At 48.1% G+C, this 20,446-nt stretch overlaps 1 protein-coding gene across 1 annotated transcript in view; it reads left to right on the top strand.

Annotated features, from left to right (window-relative positions):
- Window positions 1–2,676: 2,676 nt before the first annotated feature.
- Window positions 2,677–20,446, top strand: part of GAB3 (GRB2 associated binding protein 3) — a gene marked incomplete at its 5' end in the record, with an annotated part of 32,933 nt that continues 15,163 nt past the window's right edge. Inside the window, 6 exons of the mRNA XM_079764638.1 lie at window positions 2,677–2,682; window positions 9,377–9,680; window positions 13,688–13,904; window positions 14,726–15,204; window positions 17,915–17,970; window positions 18,729–18,948. Of these exons, the coding sequence (XP_079620764.1) occupies window positions 2,677–2,682; window positions 9,377–9,680; window positions 13,688–13,904; window positions 14,726–15,204; window positions 17,915–17,970; window positions 18,729–18,948 (1,282 nt within the window). The remainder of the gene's footprint in view (window positions 2,683–9,376; window positions 9,681–13,687; window positions 13,905–14,725; window positions 15,205–17,914; window positions 17,971–18,728; window positions 18,949–20,446) is intronic.

Below are 20,446 nucleotides of genomic sequence, written 5' to 3'. Positions count from 1 at the left end.
ACTGATCTTCCGATGGCCAGAGCTGGAAAAGCCCTCGGAGTCCGTCAGTGCACAGCGAGGAAGCGGAGAGAAGCAGCTTTGTGCCCTGGGGGCCAACAATCCAATTGTCATTTTATAACTTACTTTCAGATCGATAACATTTTGCTATCCATTCTCATTAGTTCATTGCAATTACCCCAAAAGGGAGGCTGGATAAGGTTTATTATCTTCATTTACAAATGACAGGATTGAGGTTTACAGCAGTCAAGTTAATTGCTCGAGGTCACCCAGAAAGTCTGAAGTAGAATCTGCCCGGTTGGCGTGGCTCAGTGGTTGAGCATCGAGGTCACGGTTTGATTCCCGGTCAAGGGCACATGCCTGGGTTGTAGGCTCGATCCCCAGTCAGGGGCGTGCAGGAGGGAGCGGATCAATGATTCTCTGTCATCATGGATGTTTCTCTCTCTCTCCCTCTTCCTTCCTCTCTGAAATCAATAAACACATTTAAAAAATAAAGTAGAGCCGAAACCGGTTTGGCTCAGTGGAGAGCGTCGGCCTGCAGACTCAAAGGTCCCAGGTTCGATTTTGGTCAAGGGCATGTAACTTGGTTGCGGGCACATCCCCAGTGGGGGGTGTGCAGGAGGCAGCTGATTGATGTTTCTCTCTCATTGATGTTTCTAACTCTCCCTCTCCCTTCCTCTCTGTAAAAAATCAATAAAATGTATTAAAAAAAACAAAACCATGCCCTAACCGGTTTGGCTCAGTGGATAGAGCGTCGGCCTGCAGACTGAAGGGTCCCAGGTTCGATTCCGGTCAAGGGCATGTACCTTGGTTGCGGGCACATCCCCAGTGGGAGGTGTGCAGGAGGCAGCTGATCGATGTTTCTCTCTCATCGATGTTTCTAACTATCCCTCTCTTTCTCTCTTCTTCTCTGTAAAAAATCAATAAAATATATATTTAAAAAAACAACACACACACACACAAAAAACAAAACCACAAACATTTAAAAGAAAATCAAGTAGAATCCAAATTCAAATGCAGGTCTCCTGACTTTCCATCCAGCCTCCCCCGTCTCCCTCCCCCTCCCCCCTTTTTGTATTGTTTCTCTGAGTCATAACTGTGGGTGCTTGTTTGCACGGGGATTCTGCTTTCTAGACCCTCTTGGCCCAGGAGATGCTCATCTTCGCAGTCTCTCCTGAACTGTTGACCTCACCCTTTTCCATCTTGGGCGGCCGGAGGCCCGAGGGGAGAAGGTGGAGTCCGTGCAGCTGCGGCAGCCTGCAGCCCTGCACTTGTAGAATGTAAACATCTCCCGGGCAGAAGACAGCAGCTCTCAGGTCCTCGCGCCCTCTGTGAGCTCACCAATCCCCTGCCGACCCAGCGCCCTTCTTTTGTGCACAGTGCCTGGCACATCGGAGACACTCAGTAACTGTGGTGGGTTTTGGTTGGTTTTTTTAAATCCTCACCTGAGGCTATTTTCCCATTGATTTTTAGAGAGAGTGGAAGGGAGGTAGAGAGACAGAGAGAGAGAATCAATGGGAGAGAGACACATTGATTGGTTGCCTCCCACACACATCCAGCCTGCAACCGAGGTGTGCACCCTTGACCAGAATCGAACCCGGTCCGCAAGCCGACGCTCTATCCACTGAGCCAAACCGGCTAGGATTCAGAAAATGTTTATTGAATGAACCCATGAATATGTCCTCTCCGGAGGAATTGTTTTAAAATCCTTTTTATCGCCCTGACAGGTTTGGCTCAGTGGATAGAGCGTCGGCCTGTGGACTCAAGGGTCCCAGGTTCGATTCCGGTCAAGGGCATGTACCTTGGTTGCGGGCACATCCCCAGTAGGGGGTGTGCAGGAGGCAGCTGATCAATGTTTCTCTCTCATCGATGTTTCTAACTCTCTATCCCTCTCCCTTCTTCTCTGTAAAAAATCAATAAAATATATTTAAGAAAATAAAATAAAATCCTTTTTATCATAAAAGAAAATATAGATAGAGCAAACCACACTTTAAAAATGTATGGCTCAGAAAAATGACTATTAGGTGAGCCCCCTTGAATGTAGCAACCATTTGAAATATAACTTTGCCACCCACTACCAAAGCCCCTTCATGTGCCATATCTCCATCACAACCTTCTCCTTCTCCTCATAACTGTTATTCCCAACACACACAAAAATCTCTTTGCATTTTTATGTTTTTATTACTCAAATGGGCATCCTCTACACACTATAATTTACTCTAGGACATTGAAAAAAAATTTAAATACATTTTTATTGATTTTAGAGAGGAAGGGAGAGGGAGAGAGAGAGAAACATCAGTGATGAGAGAGAATCTTTGATCAGCTGCCTCCTGCACGCCCCCTACTGGGGATCAAGCCCGCAACTTGGGCATGTGCCCTTGACTGGAATAGAACGGTGACCTCCTGGTTCATAGGTCAGTGCTGGCCAGGCCACATAGAAACATTTTTGTTACATCCTTTAAGTGTCCAGTAATCCATAGATTTCCCACCTCTTGTCCTTTCTTTTTTCTTATTTATCTGCTGAAGAACCTGGGCCTGTGGCCTGCAGAATTTCCCTCAATATGGCTTTTACCTCATGCCAGGCTGTTAAAGGTGCAGCGTGTCTGCTTGTTTCTCTTCCTGGGTTGGCCACTGTTGATGCTTAGTACTTATACCTATTAATTCACTGGCCATAACAAAATGGCGGTACTCTAGTTCTACTATTTGTTCCCGTTTATTAGAAGACATTTATAAGAAGGTATTTCCCTTCATCTGCTTCGTGGGATGGCTTATCTGGGAAAGGCAGGCTAATGCTCACTTCTTGCCCCTTACTTACCAGTGTGCAAGATAATGAAGTGGTCTCCTCACAACCTCTGAGGATGAGAAGTTCTTTTTTTCTTTTGTAATATCACGAGAACACATGGATTTAAACATGTTGATGGGTTTGAAGCCACTCTCATTATTATACTTATTTTTATTTTTTAAATATATCTTATTGATTTTTTACAGAGAGGAAGAGAGAGGGACAGAGAGTCAGAAACATCAATGAGAGAGAGACATCAATCAGCTGCCTCCTGCACACCCCCCCACTGGGGATGTGCCTGCAACCAAGGCACATGCCCTTGACCGGAATCGAACCCGGGACCCCTCAGTCCGCAGGCCGACGCTCTATCCACTGAGCCAAACCAGTCCCAGCTCATCATTATACTTATTAAAGCTCAAATTGTCCCATCTTTGGCCAGTTAGCTCCCGTGTCCTTTTGATGTGACTCTTCTTTTTTTAAAAAAATACTAGAGGCCCGATGCACAAAATTTGTGCATGGGGAGGGTGGGGGGAGTGGAGGGCCTCAGCCTGGCAGTTGAAAAACCCTCTCGCAATCCGGGACCCTTTGCTCCTAACCGCCCGCCTGCTCGCTCCTTACTGCCTAGCTCACCACTCCTTACTGCCCACCTGCTTGCTCCTTACCACTTGGCTCGCCGCTCCTTAGTGCACCGCCACTGCGCTTGCCAGCCATGAGCCCAGCTTCTGGCTGAGCGGCGCTCCCGCTGTGGGAGCGCACTGACCACCAGGGGGCAGCTCCTGTGTTGAGCATCTGCCCCCTGGTGGTCAGTGTGCGTCATAGCGACCAGTCGTTCCAGTTCTGTCGAAATGGTCGCCTAGGCTAATGGTTGGCAAACTGCGGCTCGCGAGCCACACGCGGCTCTTTGGCCCCTTGAGTGTGGCTCTTCCCCAAAATACCACGGCCTGGGCAAGTCTATTTTGAAGAAGTGGCGTTAGAAGAAGTTTAAGTTAAAAAAAAATTGGCTCTCCAAAGAAATTTCAATCGTTGTACTGTTGATATTTGGCTCTGTTGACTAAGGAGTTTGCCGACCACTGGCCTAGGCTTTTATATATATAGATATTTTTATTGATTTCAGAGAGGAAGGGAGAAGGGAGAGAGAGAGAGAGAGAGAAACATTAGTGACGAGAATCATTGATTGACAGCCTCCTGCACACCCCACATTGGGGATCCAGCCTGCAACCTGGTCATGGGCCCTGACCAGGAATCAAACCAATGACCTTTTGGTTCATAGTTTGAAGCTCAACCGCTGAGCCACACCTGCCAGGCTTGCTGTGACTCTTCTTCTTCGATGACTTCCTGTGGCACGGTTTCATAGGAAAGAGCTTCATTTTGGTACGGATGCCTGCTTTCAAGGGCCCTTGTCACATGTGTCCCACTTCCAGAAGCTGATCAGCCCGATGGGACAGGACTGTAGGTAGCCTCTGCTTCCACCCACTTAACAGAGTTCCAAGAAGACATCATTTCTGCTTTTGCATAATTACAACTCTTAGGGAGAGATTTAAAAACCCCGAGGGAGAGCATGCTGATTAGCTTGCCTGATTTAGCACGAACCTTATGCCGCATCCTACTCAGGTTACTGAGTGCGACAGTTGTTGTTTTTTTCCTTTCTGTTCTGCTTGCTCATGGCTCTGCCGAACTACCTGCATTTACACATGCTGTGCCTTTCAGTCTTAACTCAGCCATCGTTTCTTCTGGAAGCTTTCCTAGACCCACCTATCTGATAGCGACGCCTCTCTGGTGTGTTGCCATAGCATTTTGGCTTTCCCTTATCGTAGCGCTTATCTCGCTGACTGCAATTGTCTGTTTATCCATCTGCCCACTTCCCCTGCTGCCCACAAGGCTGTGACAGGGCCTGTGGCTTGCTCACCTCCGTTTCCTCAGTCTCTGCACAGTGTCCAGCATGCTAGTGGCCTAGTTTGCAGGTACTTGTTGAACGAGTGAGTGAAAACCAGACTTAGCCATGTCATTCTCCTCTTTGCACGCCCGCCGCTCCTGGTGGCCACCCCAACCGGCCCGCTCATCAGTACCCTATGAATCCACCCATTTCATATTTCTTCTTTTTAAAATACATTTTATTGATTTTTACAGAGAGGGATAGAGAGTTAGAAACATCGATGAGAGAGAAACATCAATCAGCTGCCTCCTGCACACCCCCTACTGGGGATGTGGCCACAACCAAGGTACATGCCCTTGACAGGAATCGAACCTGGGACCCTTCAGTCCGCTGGCAGACGCTCTCTCCACTGAGCCAAACCGGTTAGGGCTTTAAATATATTTTTTAATTGGTTTCAGAGAGGAAGGGAGAGGGAGAGAGAGAGAGAAGCATCAATGATGAGAGAGAATCATGGATCAGCTGCCTCCTGCACGCCCCACCTTAGGGATCCAGCCCACAACCCAGGCGTGTGCCCAGACTAGGAATCGAACCGTGACCTCCTGGTTCGTAGGTCAACACTCAACCACTGAGCCACACGGGCCGGGCCCATTTCATAGTTCTAACCCCCTCCTCTTCACGTATCCCTCCCAAAGTGGCCTTTGGGAAGTTTGGGGTAGCCCAGGCTCCCCATGAAAACTTTGCTTGGCAGGCACACGTGACATTCTTTCATCGCCAAGGCGCCTTCCTTGGGCCCACGTTGTCACAGGGAAGCCCATCTTCACAGGGGAAACCAGGACAAGGCCTTATGCTCCTATTTGCCTCAGGCACTGGCCACATTTCTCGTCTCCCTCACTCCAAACCTCACGGAAACTCTGATCTCCTTTCCTCATGGGTTAGTATCTCCACTCCATTCAATCCCATGTTTTTATTACACAGGGGTTTATTGCATCATTCATTTTGCTCCCCCCTCCTGGATGACTCCCATGAGCATACAAACATGCTCTTATTCCTCCCATTTTCAAAACAAGAACTGCTCTCGCTCAGTGGTCGGCAAACTGCGGCTCGCGAGCCGCACGCGGCTCTTTGGCCCCTTGAGTGTGGCTCTTCCACCAAATACCACGTGCGGGCGCGCACGTACGGTGCGATTGAACCTTCGTGGCCCGTGCGCAGAAGTCGGTTTTCGGCTCTCAAAAAAGAAATTTCCATCGTTGTACTGTTGATGTTTGGCTCTGTTGACTAATGAGTTCGCTGACCACTGCTCTAGCTGGTTTGTCTCAGTGGCTAGAGCATCAGCCCCGAAAGACTGAAGGGTCCTGGGTTCGATTCTGGCCAAGGGCATATACCTTTGTTGCAGGCTCGATCCCTAGGGACACAACCAATCGATGTGTGTCTAACATCGATGTGTCTCTCCCTCTGTCTCTCCTCCCTTCCACGCTCTCTCTCTCTCTCTCTCAAAAAAAAAAAATCAATGGAAAAAGATACTTGGTTGAAGATGAACAAAAATAAAATATTTAAAAAAAAATTGAAACAAATGAAAGAACTTCATCACACTGCTTTGTCTTCTGAGTGGCCAAGCATCTCCTCAGAGCTTTATACTGTCCATCATGGCAGAACCAAGCCAGGGCTCAGCGGCCAGGCACTGCTCTCCTGTGGCCCAACCTGACATGGAACAACCCAACTGCCCTCCTTCTGACGGCTGCCCCCTGCCACAGGCTCAAAAGGGCTTTTTATTCTGAGGCCTAATTGCAGGTCCTCTGTGCCCCCCCCCCCCCCCCCCCGGGCCTTCCCCTCTGGGGTGCTTTATCAGATCCTCGGCTGCCTCAGATCTTGTTTCCTGGGCAGGGAGGGAGGGGAGAACACTCCAAACGGTGGCTTTCCCTTTCCCCCGGTTCTCTTGGTCAGAGCTGGTGGGTCTTCGAAATGTGTCAGGCATAAGCTAGAGATAGAAAAGACTTCCTGTCCCAGTGGTCACCATGCCTCCTGGCAGAACCCCGCACTTCCTGCTGTCACACATGCCACTGCACAGAAGCGCAAACCACAGAGCATAAATCTCTCCACTTGCATTTGCCAACTGCAACATTGGCCCCCCCCTACCCCCCCCCGCCGCTGTCGGCCCGTCAGCCTGTTCCCTTGGCCTGTGCCCCATTCTCTCCAGCAGAGAGCAAGCCACGTGCCGGCCACAGGCTGGCCAGGTGGCGGCCACTGAGCAAAGGGCACCGAACGGAAAAGATAAGGGACTCAAGGAGCATCCTCACTTCTTTCTCCCTGCCTCCAGGACACAGCATGAGGTTTACAGATACTGAGGACTCCTCAGAATGGTGTGGCTATGGCCCTAGCCGGTTTGGCTCCGTGGATAGAGCGTCAGCCTGTAGACCCAAGGGTCCCGGGTTCGATTCCTGGTCGGGGCAGGTGCAGGAGGCAACCAGTCGATGTGTTTCTCTCTGTCTTTCCCTCTCTCTTCCACCCTCTCTCAAAATCAGTGGAAAAAATATCCTCAGGTGAGGTTTAAAAACAACAACAACAAAATTAGTGTGGCTGTGGTCACTTGCAAATACCTCTTTCCCCAGGCCTCATACCCCAAAAGGTAGCTAACTATTTATCCGTTGGAATTTGCGCATCTTCTTGCGACTGTCTGCAGCAAACATTCTAGGTCAAGGGTGAGTGGGGAGCCACAGAGGCTTAAGTTCCTCCTCAGTAGCTCCAGTGGCATGCAAAAACAGTCTGCCCTTCTCTCAGCATTGGTTTCATTCTCTCCCCCCAACCCCAGTATTTTTATTAATTTTTTTTTTAGAAAGAGAGGAAAGGAGAGGGAGAGAGAGAAACATCGACGTGAGAGCAAAGCATCAATTGGCTACCTCCTGCACACCCCGTCATGGGGATCCAGCCCACAACCCGAGCCTGTGCCCTGACCAGTAATGGAACCAGCAACCTTTTGATGCACGGGGTGACGTCCAACCAACTGAACCACACTGGCCAGGGTCTTTTCTTTCTTGAGCACGTACTAAGCTCTGCCGGATCATCTTATCTCAAGATGGGCTCTTTCTAAGATTTTTACTGCACGAAGGAAAGTTCCTTTCAATTGTTAACAGTGGTTCTCAACAGGGCGCTGAGAGTTGCAAGCCAGACAATTCCTGGCCCTCCTGACTCCTGGCCGTTCTGACAAGCAAAACTCATTTGTTTGCAGATGTCCTGTAGGGCATTTCATTCTGTGGTTGAGAAACACTGTGATTGGGGGGGGGGAGGGGAGAGGGAATGTGTGTGCCTTCCACATTTAAAAAATAATTCCTTGGACCCAGAGTTCTCCCCTTTACAGTCACACATCAGAAAGAATTGGTTGTAGACCTCTATACTTTTTAATTTCACATTCATTACTGATTCTTTGACCCTCACTTGAGTTCAAACCCATTCCTTATAGCACCGTTAGCTGTATGACCGTGGGCACATTAGTTCATCTCTCAGATTTTTCAGACATAACATGGACATAAAATAGGAATATCTCCTATAGTATAGTTTGGGAGATTAAAGGGGTTGTGGTAAAAGACTTAGGACATGGTGTTCTCACATAAGAAATCTAACTAGCCACGTGTTACTTAATTCTCTTAGAACTCTATTTGTATTTTAGTCATTTTGGGGGTATTATAGAAAGACAATCATCAACATGAGATAATGGTAATCCTCTCTCCTCTCCAATGTGTATGATTTTTCTGATTCAGCAATTCTCTAGAAGTTATATAACCATGTCAGATAATACTGACAATGGTGAGCCCTCATGATTTGCATGTGATTTTAATGTATGATATTGGCTTTGGGGTTGAGATAGATAATGATACGAAAGCTTCCTTTTTGTTCTTCATTAATAAGGTGTTTTGTGTGTTTTGGGGCATGAGCATAAATACATTTATATTACTTGCCTTTGCTGCATTGATTGTATAATTCTGGTCCTTCAACCTGTGGGTGGGAATCCTATTACTACACTCCCCCAAAATGACCCATCCCATCATCATTGAATAAAGCAGACTTGACACCCAGCCGGTTTGGCTCAATGGATAGAGCATGGGTTCGATTCCAGTCAAGGGCTGGTACCTCCGTTGCAAGCTTGATCCCCCAATCCCCTCAGGGTCCATGCGGGAGGCAACCAATTGATGTGTCTCTATCACATCGATGTTTCTTTTTTTAAAAAATTTTTTTATTGATTTCAGAGAGGAAAGGAGAGGGAGAAAGAGATGGAAACATATGGTGAAAGAGAATGATTGATCCGCTGCCACCTGCACACCCCCTACTAGGGACCAAGCCCCCAACCCGGGCATGTGCCCTTGACCAGAATCGAACCCGGGACCCTTCAGTCCATAGGCCAACACTCTATCCACTGAGCCAGACCGGCTAGGCCTCACATCGTTGTTTCTCTCTCTCTCTCTGTCTCTGTCTCTCTCTCTCCCCCTCCCTTCCACTCTCTCTAAAAAGCAACGGGAAGATATCTTCGGGTGGGGATTAATAACAACAAAAGAATAAAGCAGACTTGAAGATGGCGCACTAGTCCTTTAATCCAAACAGAGTGGACTTGCCTTTCATTGTTCGAATGGCTGATTGACCTCCTTTTGCTGTCCTTGTCATGAAATAGGCGCTTGGCAGAGTGAGGAGCAGGAGCAACTGGTCCAGTAACTCCTTGTTGACTTGCCTCTCTGCAGGCCTGGCGCAAGCGCTGGTTCGTCCTCCGGCGGGGCCGCATGAGTGGCAACCCCGACGTCCTGGAGTATTACAGGAACAAGCACTCGAGCAAGCCCATTCGGGTGATAGACCTCAGCGAGTGTGCGGTGTGGAAGCATGCGGGCCCTGGCTTCGTGCGGAAGGAATTCCAGAATAACTTCGTGTTCATCGTGAAGACTACTTCTCGTACGTTCTATCTGGTGGCCAAGACCGAGGAAGAAATGCAGGTGTGGGTGCACAGCATCAGCCAAGTCTGCAACCTCGGCCACCTGGAGGATGGTGCAGGTGAGAGCAGAGTCCGCATTCCTGTGGTTGAAGGGGTGGCCGGCGAATGTATATCAGAACTGTTTCCACCCACCAACTACAGTCCCAGAAATTTCTCCCTTTCACCTGATTTTTTAAAATATATTTGTATTGATTTCGGAGAGGAAGGGAGAGGGAGAGAGAGAGAAACATCATTGATGAGAGAGAATCATGGATCGGCTGCCTCCTGCACGCCCCCTACTGGGGATTGAGCCTACAACCTGGACATGTGCCCTGACCGGGAATGGAACCGTGACCTCCTGGTTCATGGGTCTATACTCTACCACTGAGCCACACCTGATTTTAACGGCCGGGCTCACCTGATTTTTAAAAAAAATATATATTTTATTGATTTTTTTACAGAGAGAAAGGGAGAGGGGTAGAGAGTTAGAAACATCGATCAGCTGCCTCCTGCACACCTCCCACAGGGGATGTGCCCACAACCAAGGTACATGCCCTTGACTGGAATCGAACCCGGGACCTTTCAGTCCGCAGGCTGACGCTCTATCCACTGAGCCAAACCAGTTAGGGCCCGGCTCACCTGATTTTAACTTCAGGTCCAAATGTACCACACACTGAGCATTATGGACTTCAATGGCTTCGAAGCCGCTCTGTGCCTTTGCTCTCATAAGCCACAGAGAATGTGTTCAGTGAAAGTAAAATGAGGGTGAGGATGTCCTGTAGAGCGCTGACTTTTCCCGTGCTGTTGCTGCTAATTCTTTAGAAATATTAGTATCACCATCTTTCAAAAACTCGTGGAACTCCAGCTTCTCTGTTACCTATTGTATTGCTTAGGACTAGATGGTAGAAAGATAGAACTTGGCTACTTATAGGCAGGGAAGAATTCCTCAGATCTCCAATTGGCTCAAGGTCCATGTAAGGGAAATTTGTCCCACATTAAGTCTGGGCCATTTCTGTGCAGTGGGAGCAAATGATTCATAAGGCTCTTTCTCCTTCTCTCTTTATTTTCTCATGCTCTCTTAAACACACACACACACACACACACACACACACACACACACACACTGCCCTTTCTATGTAATATATCAAGTGTAATGCCCCTAGGATTACAATTCACTCCCCTTCATGGGTTTTGTGTCGAGCAGCATGCCCTGATACTCAAACCATCTGATTTCTTAAAAAAATTTTTTTTTATTGATTTCAGAGAGAAAGGGAGAGGGGGAGAGAGATAGAAACATCAATGATGAAAGAATCATCGATTGGCTGCCTCCTGCACGCCCCACACGGGATCAGTCCCACAACCCGGACACTGCCCTGACGGGGAATCGAACTGTGACCTTCTAGTTCATAGGTCGATGCTCAACCACTGAGCCACACTAGCCGGGCCCATCTGATTTCTTGTACCCTTAGTCTGGTAGACAACAAACTTACTCCTGAATCCTGTGGTCAACAGTTGCTTCAACATTTCCACTGTCACTGTATGCTTAGCATCAGCCGCTGAAGTACCTACATTAAACGCTAGGTGGCGGTGGAGAGTCAGAGCTGCATCTCTGCAACAAGCCTGTGAAAGTGTTTCTTCAGGACCAAGTCCCCCCCACCCCACCCCCCCTTTTTTTTAAAAAAAACATATTATTATTGATTTCAGAGAGGAAGGGAGAGAGAGAGAGAAGCATCCATGATGAGAATCATTGATCGGCTGCCTCCTGCACGCCCCCTACTGGGGATTGAGCCTGCAACCTGAGCATCATGTGCCCTTGACTGGAATGGAACCCGGGACCCTTCAGTCCACAGGTCGACGCTCTAGCCACTAAGCCAAACCAGCTAGGGCCTTCCCCCCCCCCCCCCCCCCCCCCATGGAACCAGGGAAGCTTATTAAGTGAGGCTATTCAGGCACATTGTTGAGCTTTGACAGCACTCAGATAAAAGGAAATGAAGTGACGGGCGAGCTCTTTGTCCTTGCTACAGCAGATGAAGCTTATTAGCGAGTGGCAGTGAATGCGCCCTGGCTGGCCTCTCACATGGCGAGCAAGCAGACTCCCTCCAGCCTTGTCGCTCACTCTTCGCCACCCTACCTTCAGCCCAAACTAGATATATATTTGCGTGTCATGTTCTGTGTTTCCTCTCTCTCTTTCCTCACCCAGGCGTTATCCTAAAACAGAGGTACATAACATGTTTCCTCATATTCAAAGAGGAACAGGAATGAGGAAGGTCCCAGGCAGGAAATGGAAAGCTCTGGCACGAAGTTGGAGGAAGCCAGAAACCCCCTATGACCTCTTTTATTCCCTGGATCTCCCCTGCGTTTTCAGAAGGATGTAAGGGCAGAGTCCTCTTCACTGGAGAACCACACCCAAAGGGCTCTCTGTGGCTTTTCACACAGAGCGTTTGGTTCTGTCTCCGGCAGCACAGGCAGGCAGCACCTTGTGCTGACTCTGGCCAGGAGCTCTGTTAAATGCTTTTGCACATTAGCTCGTCTGATCCTGGATCCCTTCTGCGTCTCCACTGTACCGAGAAGGAAACTCGGAGCAGGAAGCGCAATTGCCCACGTTCACAACAGCTAGACAGTAGAGCCTGGACTTGAACCCGGGCCGTTCTGAGTCACTCTGCCTCCGGAGTTCTGAACTCCTGCCAACTTGGTTCAAAGGGGAAATAAAAGCAGGCTTTTCGTTGGGAGTTTCTGAATGTTATGCTCCTTGAGAAATGTGGGCTTCGCTAACCATCACAACACCCCATTTTCCCCTTCCTTTTCCTTCTACGTCATTAACACTCTATCATCCACAGTGTTCTTTATTTATGTGTTACTTGTCTGTCTCCTGGGGTGGACAGTAAGGGCAGACTTTGTCTCGGCTGTATTGGCAGAGTTAAAACAGTTCTGGGCCTATATTAGGTGCAAAGTAGGTGTTCTATATAGAGGGGTGGGCAAAACTAGTTTAAAGTTGTTTGCATGGAAAATATATAAGAATAAATAATAATAATATAAGAATAAATTTGCCCGGCCAGCATGGCTCAGTGGTTGAGCGTCAACCCATGAACCAGGAGGTCACGATTCGATTTCCCTTCAAGGCATATACCCAGGTTGCGGGCTCGATCCCCAGTGTGGGGTGTGCAGGAGGCAGCTGATTAGTGATTCTCTCTCATCATTGATGTTTCTATCTCTCCCTCTCCCTTCCTATCTGAAATCAATAAAAATATATTAAAAAAAAAGAATAAACTAAGTTTTGCATGCTCACAACTGTAAATCTACTTTTGCCTATTCCTGTAGACATAGACATCTATCTATACATGTGTACATACACTGCGTGGCCAGATTATTATGATCTCTGAACGCATAATAATCTGGCCACACTGTGTGTGTGTGTGTGTGTGTGTGTGTGTGTATAGTAAAGGCCCGGTGCATGAATTCGTGCATGGGTGGGATCCAGCCAGCCTGGCGGGGGGGGAGGGGGGGGGGGGACATGGGCAGTTGGCTGGCCTGCCTGCTGGTCGAACTCCTGGTTGCGGGGACAATTTGCATATTAGCCTTTTATCATATAGGCTATACACTGAGTGGCCAGATTATTATGCGTTGAGAGATCATAATAATCTGGCCACTCAGTGTATATACACATAAAAATGCATATGTAAGTACATACATAGTACATACATATGTATCTGACATGCATAAATATATGTGTGTGTGTGTATGTGTATGTGTATGTACATTTTTTGAGTGAATAAATAGTGATGCAGGCCTGAGGCTGAAGGCCATAAAGAAGCCGTGTGTAGACTATTTAACTGCAGATTTTTATACCATGAATGCTTGGGGTGGTTTTTTTTTTTCCCTCTTAATTGATTCAACACTTCACTCTTGGAACATTGGCCCTCTTTCCCAGACATTGTTTATAGCTTGGGGAAATGGTCTCCTCCATCAGTACAAACACCAGCTGTGATTTGCATCTTCTATTTGGCTTCTTTAAATGCTGCTTGAGAAATTGCTAGTGAGTGTTATAGCCATTCCTAACCATTAACCTGGGAAATGATTCCTCCAGCAGATTCCGTGGAGAGCCTCACTCACACGCCCTCCTCCCTCCAGCCATCCCCTGCCAGCTTCCTTCACACCGCCCATGCTGTCAGCTCCCCCTTGCCAAGAGATGACCCACACTCTAATACCATAGCCACTGAGGAAACCAGAAGTGAGTCAGAGTTGCTCTTCCTTCCTGATTATCTGATTCTGTCCAACTGTGAGAGTGGAAGACTGCACCACGCCAGGTATGCTCATGCGCCGGACTCTCTGAGCCAGGCCTCTCCCACGCACGCTCCTCTGTTTGCAGAGCCCACGCTGCCTCCTCTTGCAGGGCCTGTCACTGAGATATGCTCAGTGCGCCTGCCCAAGTCAGCCCGTTTAGCTGTAGCATCATCTCCTAGTGGGTGTATGTGCCCTCGCTTCTCTTCCTGCGACTGACAAGGTGGGGCCAGATCACTGTCAACCGCTATGAAGGGTGAAGCATGCGTTACACTCAACAAAATGAGTCATAGATTTCAGCATTGTGGCTTTCACTTCTAACCTTGCATTTTCTTTCTTTTTAAAAAAAATATATTTCATTGATTTTTTACAAAGAGGAAGGGAGAGGGATAGAGAGTTAGAAACATCGATGAGAGAGAAACATCGATCAGCTGCCTCCTGCACACGCCCTACTGGGGATGTGCCCGCAACCAAGGTACATGCCCTTGACCGGAATCGAACCTGGGACCCTTCAGTCCGCAGGCCGACGCTCCATCCACCGAGCCAAACCGGTTAGGGCTAACCTTGCATTTTCATATGAAAAAAACAAACAAAAACCAACTATTTTTTTTTCTGCATCCAGGGGTTGGTGTGGCTGAGGGTTGTAGAGGGAATGTAGCTACAGAAGTCAAATAAAAGCTGATCGTTGAGGATCGGGGAGTGAGGCCCCCTGGGTTTTGTGGTGGGCGGGTGGCTTTCTCCTTCAGACTTCTGCCAAGTGTGTATCAGCAGTGCCGCTGTGGGACCTACCACAGCGGCCAGGCACCTGCTGCATTGCAGTCAAATGTTCATGCTTTTCTTCCCTCAGTTTACCCACCAGATGTGACAGCTGGTCGAACTCAGACCGTTCATTGGAACAGACTTCATTCGACGATGTTTTCATTGATGGCCTGCAGCCGCTGCCCTACATTAACCTGGTCCACCCCTCAGCCCAGAGGAATGGGTCTCAGGAGGCACCTGCCACAAGGCCTCAGGCTGCCCTGACCTGGAGCAGAGATGTCAATGGGCCAGCCAGGGACCACTTTCCCTCCCCACTGCTGGAAACTTCCTTAAATCCCACCCTTCAGGTAGACAAAAACCAACGCTCCTTACCCTACGGGGTGAAAGAACTAGACCTTGTGTCCAACACGCCGCCTCCCCGCCCGCCTAAGCCAATTCACCTCTCTGAACGGCGCCCAGAGGAGCAGCTACTGTGGAGTGGGCACGGCAGCATCAGGAAGCCAGAATGCACTGCGGCACCAAGAAGGATCTCCCTCTCTGGTTTGGATAACGTGAGAACCTGGAAAGGTAAGTGTTGGATGCAAATATTGAGGAACGGAGAGAAGCCTGCCTCCTCTTTTATTTTTTAAAAAATATATTTTATTGATTTTTTTACAGAGAGGAAGGGAGAGGGATAGAGAGTTAGAAACATCGATGAGAGAGAAACATCGATCAGCTGCCTCCTGCACACTCCCCACTGGGGATGTGCCCACAACCAAGGTACATGCCCTTGACCGGAATCGAACCTGGGACCCTTGAGTCTGCAGGCCAACGCTCTATCCACTGAGCCAAACCGGTTTTGGCCTGCCTCCTCTTTTAAAAAAAATATTTTTATTGATTTTAGAGCGGAAGGGAGAGAGATATATATACATCAATGATGAGAGTATCATTGATTGGCTGCCTCCTGCACGCCCCACACTGGGGATACAACCTGCAGCCCGGGCATGTGCCCTGACCGGGAATGGAACTGTGACCTCCTGGTGCGTGGGGCTACGCTCAACCAACTGAGCCACACCGGACAGGCAGAGTTTTCTTTATATTGGTATTATTTGGTGACATCAGTAGGGATCTGGTCGTGGAAAGGGAGTTAGGGGACTGTGTTCACTCATTCTTTATCAACAACATCCATAATAATTTCTAGGATCTAAGTACTCTTTGTATTCCAGGCACTGTACTAGGTCCTTCATGTGCACTAACGCATCTAACCTTTCCAGCAGTCCTATGCAATAGATTCTATTATTGGTCTGATTTTACAGATTACAAAATTGAGACACAGAGAGTGTAAGTACCTTATCCAGTGTCACACAGCTAATCAGTGGTGGGAGTAGAGATTTTAAACTATATAGTATGACTGCAGAGTAGCTTTTACCCCCCCGGTACTTCTGCAGCCTCGAAGACATAGAAGCATACCTACGTACATGTATGTGCATATATAATACACATCCTTAATTCCATCAATCTCCATCACATCTTTCGGAGATGGGAGTTATTCTCTCCCTTTAAGAGGATGTTGACTCTGGTTTATTTCTCAGAGACCGCCTGACCTTTGACATCTCCGATTTCTCAGGGGACACTTGGCTCTGGTCCGCTTGCCACCAGCAGTCAGCATTGTTGGCCGTTCTTCCTTAGGCGGGAAGGCCCTGCCCCTGACTTGCCTCATTACCCTGCGATTGCACCGTTGGAATGAGCCACTGCTCATCTTCCTGCTCTTTGAATATTGGGACTCGCTGGGTTTTCCACTTAACATTTGCAACCTAGAGAATCTCATCTACTCTTATGGTTTTGGTTGACATCTTTAAACTGCTAATTCCCAAACATTATATCTCACCAGAGTCGAAATTCATGCAAGGGGCTCGGCCCTCACAGCTCCAGGTTCATCCAGAAGGTCGTCCGGACAGTCGTCCGGACAGTCGTTCTGCTGTTCGGTCTAATTAGCATATTAGCTCTTTATTGTATAGGATTAGAGTCTAGACCAAGAGTGGGGACCATCCGGCCTGAGGACTGTATAAGGCCTGAGAAATCCTTTGATCTGGCCCTGCCAAGGCATTAGGGGTGAGTTAGTTGAATGTTTGACCAAATACAGCAGGCTCATTTTTAAGTTGATAATTTTGTGTGGCCGTGAATAAAGTTATAAATATCCAAATTTCCCTTGGCAGGAAAAAGGTCCCCCATTCCTGGTCTAGACCCATGTATCCTGCTGCCTTACAGACATCCCCTCTTATTTTTTTTTACATGGTTACAAACATTTTAAATATATTTCTATTAAATAATGGTGATGGGTATAAGTTCAAGTTTTGTTCTTAATGTTCTTAGCTCAATAAAAAGTCAGCAACTCCATGTTGATCACTAACTTTATTTTTTGATCTTTTAATATTTTAAAAATTTTACTTCTTTTTAAACTTTACTTTTTTTATGGACATCTCTTTCAGTTCAACTAGTATTCTACATTTTTATGTCACACCCATCTGACAAGTTTCTAATTTGGTCTTAATTCCACTTTCCTCTCTCTCCATGCCTGGACCTGAGTAGCTGACTATTGCTGCACAAAATCACAGTCACCGATTCATGGTCTCAGATCTCAAACGAGCCCTTAGTGCTGCTGGGTAATGCTGTTACTTCTCTGTTCACCCTACTCTCCTGATCAGCACCAGCGGTGTCTCACACCTTCTCTCCTCTCCTCAAACCTCCACTCTGTCTCCACCATCTCTAAGCTCAGAAACTTGATGTAATAAATACAACAAGCATTTGTTAATGACATGCCACATCTCTTCCTAACTCACCGAGACAACTAAAGCCATCATACTCAAACTTCTTCCAGATCTGGTCTGATTTCCATCCGTTCTGACTGCCCAACTAGACTTGCTATATAGAAACTGTTACGCTTCTCTGCCTCTTGGGAGCTGAGGTCAGGGTCCCACAGTGCATAGGTTCTTGGACCCTAGTTTGTTCATTGATTGATTGTTAAATCTTTTTATTCATTTCAGAGAGGAAGGGAGAGGGAGAGGGAGAGAGAGAGAAACATCAATGATGAGAGAAAATCATTGATCGGCTGCCTCCTGCATGCTCCCCACTGGGGATCAAGCCTGTAACCCGGGCATGTGCCCTGACTGGGAATCGAACCATGACCTCCTGATTTGTAGGTCGATGCTCAACCACTGAGCCACGCTGGCCCGGCCTGGACCCTAGTTTAACGGGATGTTGTCCTGAATATCTCACCACCCCATCTTGTTTCTTACAGCTGATGTAGAAGGCCAATCCTTAAGACACCGAGACAAGCGGCTGAGTTTAAATTTGGTGAGTTTGGCCCTTTGAGTTCCTTTAAGCCCTTGAAGTTGTTTTTTTTAAAAAATATATATTTTATTGATTTTTTACAGAGAGGAAGGGAGAGGGATAGAGAGCCAGAAACAACAATGAGAGAGATACATTGATCAGCTGCCTCCTGCACGCCCCCTACTGGGGAGGTGCCCGCAACCAAGGTACATGTCCTTGACCGGAATCGAACCTGGGACCCTTCAGTCCCCAGGCCAGCACTCTATCCAGTGAGCCAAACCGGCCAGGGCCCTTGAAGTCTTTTGACACTCTGAATCTCTGAGGACCGTTCCAATCTCCCCTTAAGGCTTGAATTTGTTTAGAAACTGCTGGACTTGGCGTTCTGTAAGGACGCTGCCGGTTCTAATGGTTCAGACACCTGCCTGACTCGGGGTAGCTACTAACGGCATCACTTTATTTTTTAATTTTTAAAATTTTTGTTTCGTTTCCTTTTATTTAGAAAGGCGAATCATAGCCATTTGTCAATATGTTCAGCTTTAAGGAAAACAGTTCCAAAAACATCAAAATGTCAATACACTCGAGTCCCTGCTATTAAAACAGTGTGAGCGGGCAGCAGATGTAGACTCTCTGAAGGCATCACTCTGTACTGAAAGCATTTGCATCCATTCATAACCGTCTTGGGTCATTGGCAACCGAAACCCTGCGCGTCGATGAGGCTGCCCACCGGCCAGCAGTTTCCATGACTGTTCTGTGCTTTCCAACTTGTACCTGTTCTTTTGCAGCCGAGCAGGTTCTCCCCAATGTACCCCACGACATCAGCCAGTGCCGAGGACGGCTACGTGCCCATGGGCCCCCACATCGCCGCTGCTTGTCTCCGAGCCCCGTGCAGCCCTGACGACTACATCCCCATGAGCTCAGGAAGCATCGCGAGCCCACTGCCCAAGCTACCTGCGGACCTGGAACCTCCTCCAGTGAACAGAGATCTCAAGCCTCAGAGGAAACGTAAGCCATGGGGCCGGGCCTGCTGTGTAGTTGAGGGGAGCGGCCATGCGGGGTTTCCTTCCTGGCCCTTTCTGGGAAGGAGGCACTAGAGGAACCATCCTAGAGGACTGGCAAGTTTCAGGGTGAGGAGAAATGGAATTGAATGGAATTGAATGGGAAGGCCCGGGGAACCTCGCTGCCCCAGGTTACCATGATGAAAGGAGCCAGCAGGTTTACAGGCCTTGCGAATACAGCCTCCAAAGCCAAGTTCATTCCAGAGGCAAACGGCCCAGAAAGAAATGATGGTGGATGGGAATGGAACCTACCAGGCGTCTCTTATTTATTTTATTTTTTTAAAAATATATTTTATTGATTTTTTTTACAGTGAGGAAGGGAGAAGGAGAGGGAGAGGGATAGAGAGTTAGAAACATCGGTGAAAGAGAATCATCAATTAGCTGCCTCCTGCATACTCCCTACTGGGGATGTGCCCGCAACCAAGGTACATGCCCTTGACCGGAATCGAACCTGGGACCCTTCAGTCCGCAGGCCGATGCTCTGTCCACTGAGCCAAAACGGCTAGGGCAAGGCGTCTCTTATTTAAAACAGCACCTGAATGTCTTCACAGTGCCCTCTTTCTACAAGGCAGCCGAGAATGGCCTTTGACACTAATTTCTTTTTTATTTTTATTTTTAAAATATATTTTATTCATTTTTTTACAGAGAGGAAGAGGGATAGGGAGTTAGAAACATCGATGAGAGAGAAACATCCATCAGCTGCCTCCTGCACACCCCCCACTGGGGATGTGCCCGCAACCAAGGTACATGCCCTTGACCGGAATCGAACCTGGGACCCTTCAGTCCGCAGGCCGATGCTCTATCCACTGAGCCAAACTGGTTAGGGCCACTAATTTCTTTTTAAAAAATATATGTTTTTATTGATTTGAGAGAGAGAGGAAGGGAGAGGGAGAGAGAGGGAAACACCAATGGGCTACCTCCTATACTCCCTCTACTGGGGATTGAGCCCGCAATGCGGGCATGTGCCCTGACCAGGAATCAAACCGGCAGCTTTTCTTCGGTGCGTGGGGCGATTGATGCTCAACCAACTGAGCCTCACCAGCCAGGGCTGGCACTGATTTCTAAATGTCAGACCTGATCATATACAACTTATCATTCAGTGTCCTGTGCATGCCTAGCAGCTGAGTTGTTTCAGGTGAGCAGTCTGCCTCTTGTATGCACAGAGCTCCCTAAACCAGGGGTCCTCAAACTTTTTAAACAGGGGCCAGTTCACTGTCCCTCAGACCGTTGGAGGGCCGGGCTATAGTTTAAAAAAAAACCATGAACAAATTCCTATGCACACTGCACATACCTTATTTTGAAGTAAAAAAACAAAACGGCAAAAACACCCGCATGTGGCCCGCGGGCCGTAGTTTGAGGACGCCTGACCTAAAGCCTCTGCATTGCTCCCAGGCAGCCTCTCTGGTCTGCTGAGCAGCATGGCCAGGCAGGGAGAGAGGGGAAGG

Source organism: Cnephaeus nilssonii, assembly GCF_951640355.1.
Source record: "Cnephaeus nilssonii genome assembly, chromosome: X".
Taxonomy (NCBI): domain Eukaryota; kingdom Metazoa; phylum Chordata; class Mammalia; order Chiroptera; family Vespertilionidae; genus Cnephaeus; species Cnephaeus nilssonii.
This window is presented reverse-complemented; position numbering and strand designations above follow the sequence as displayed.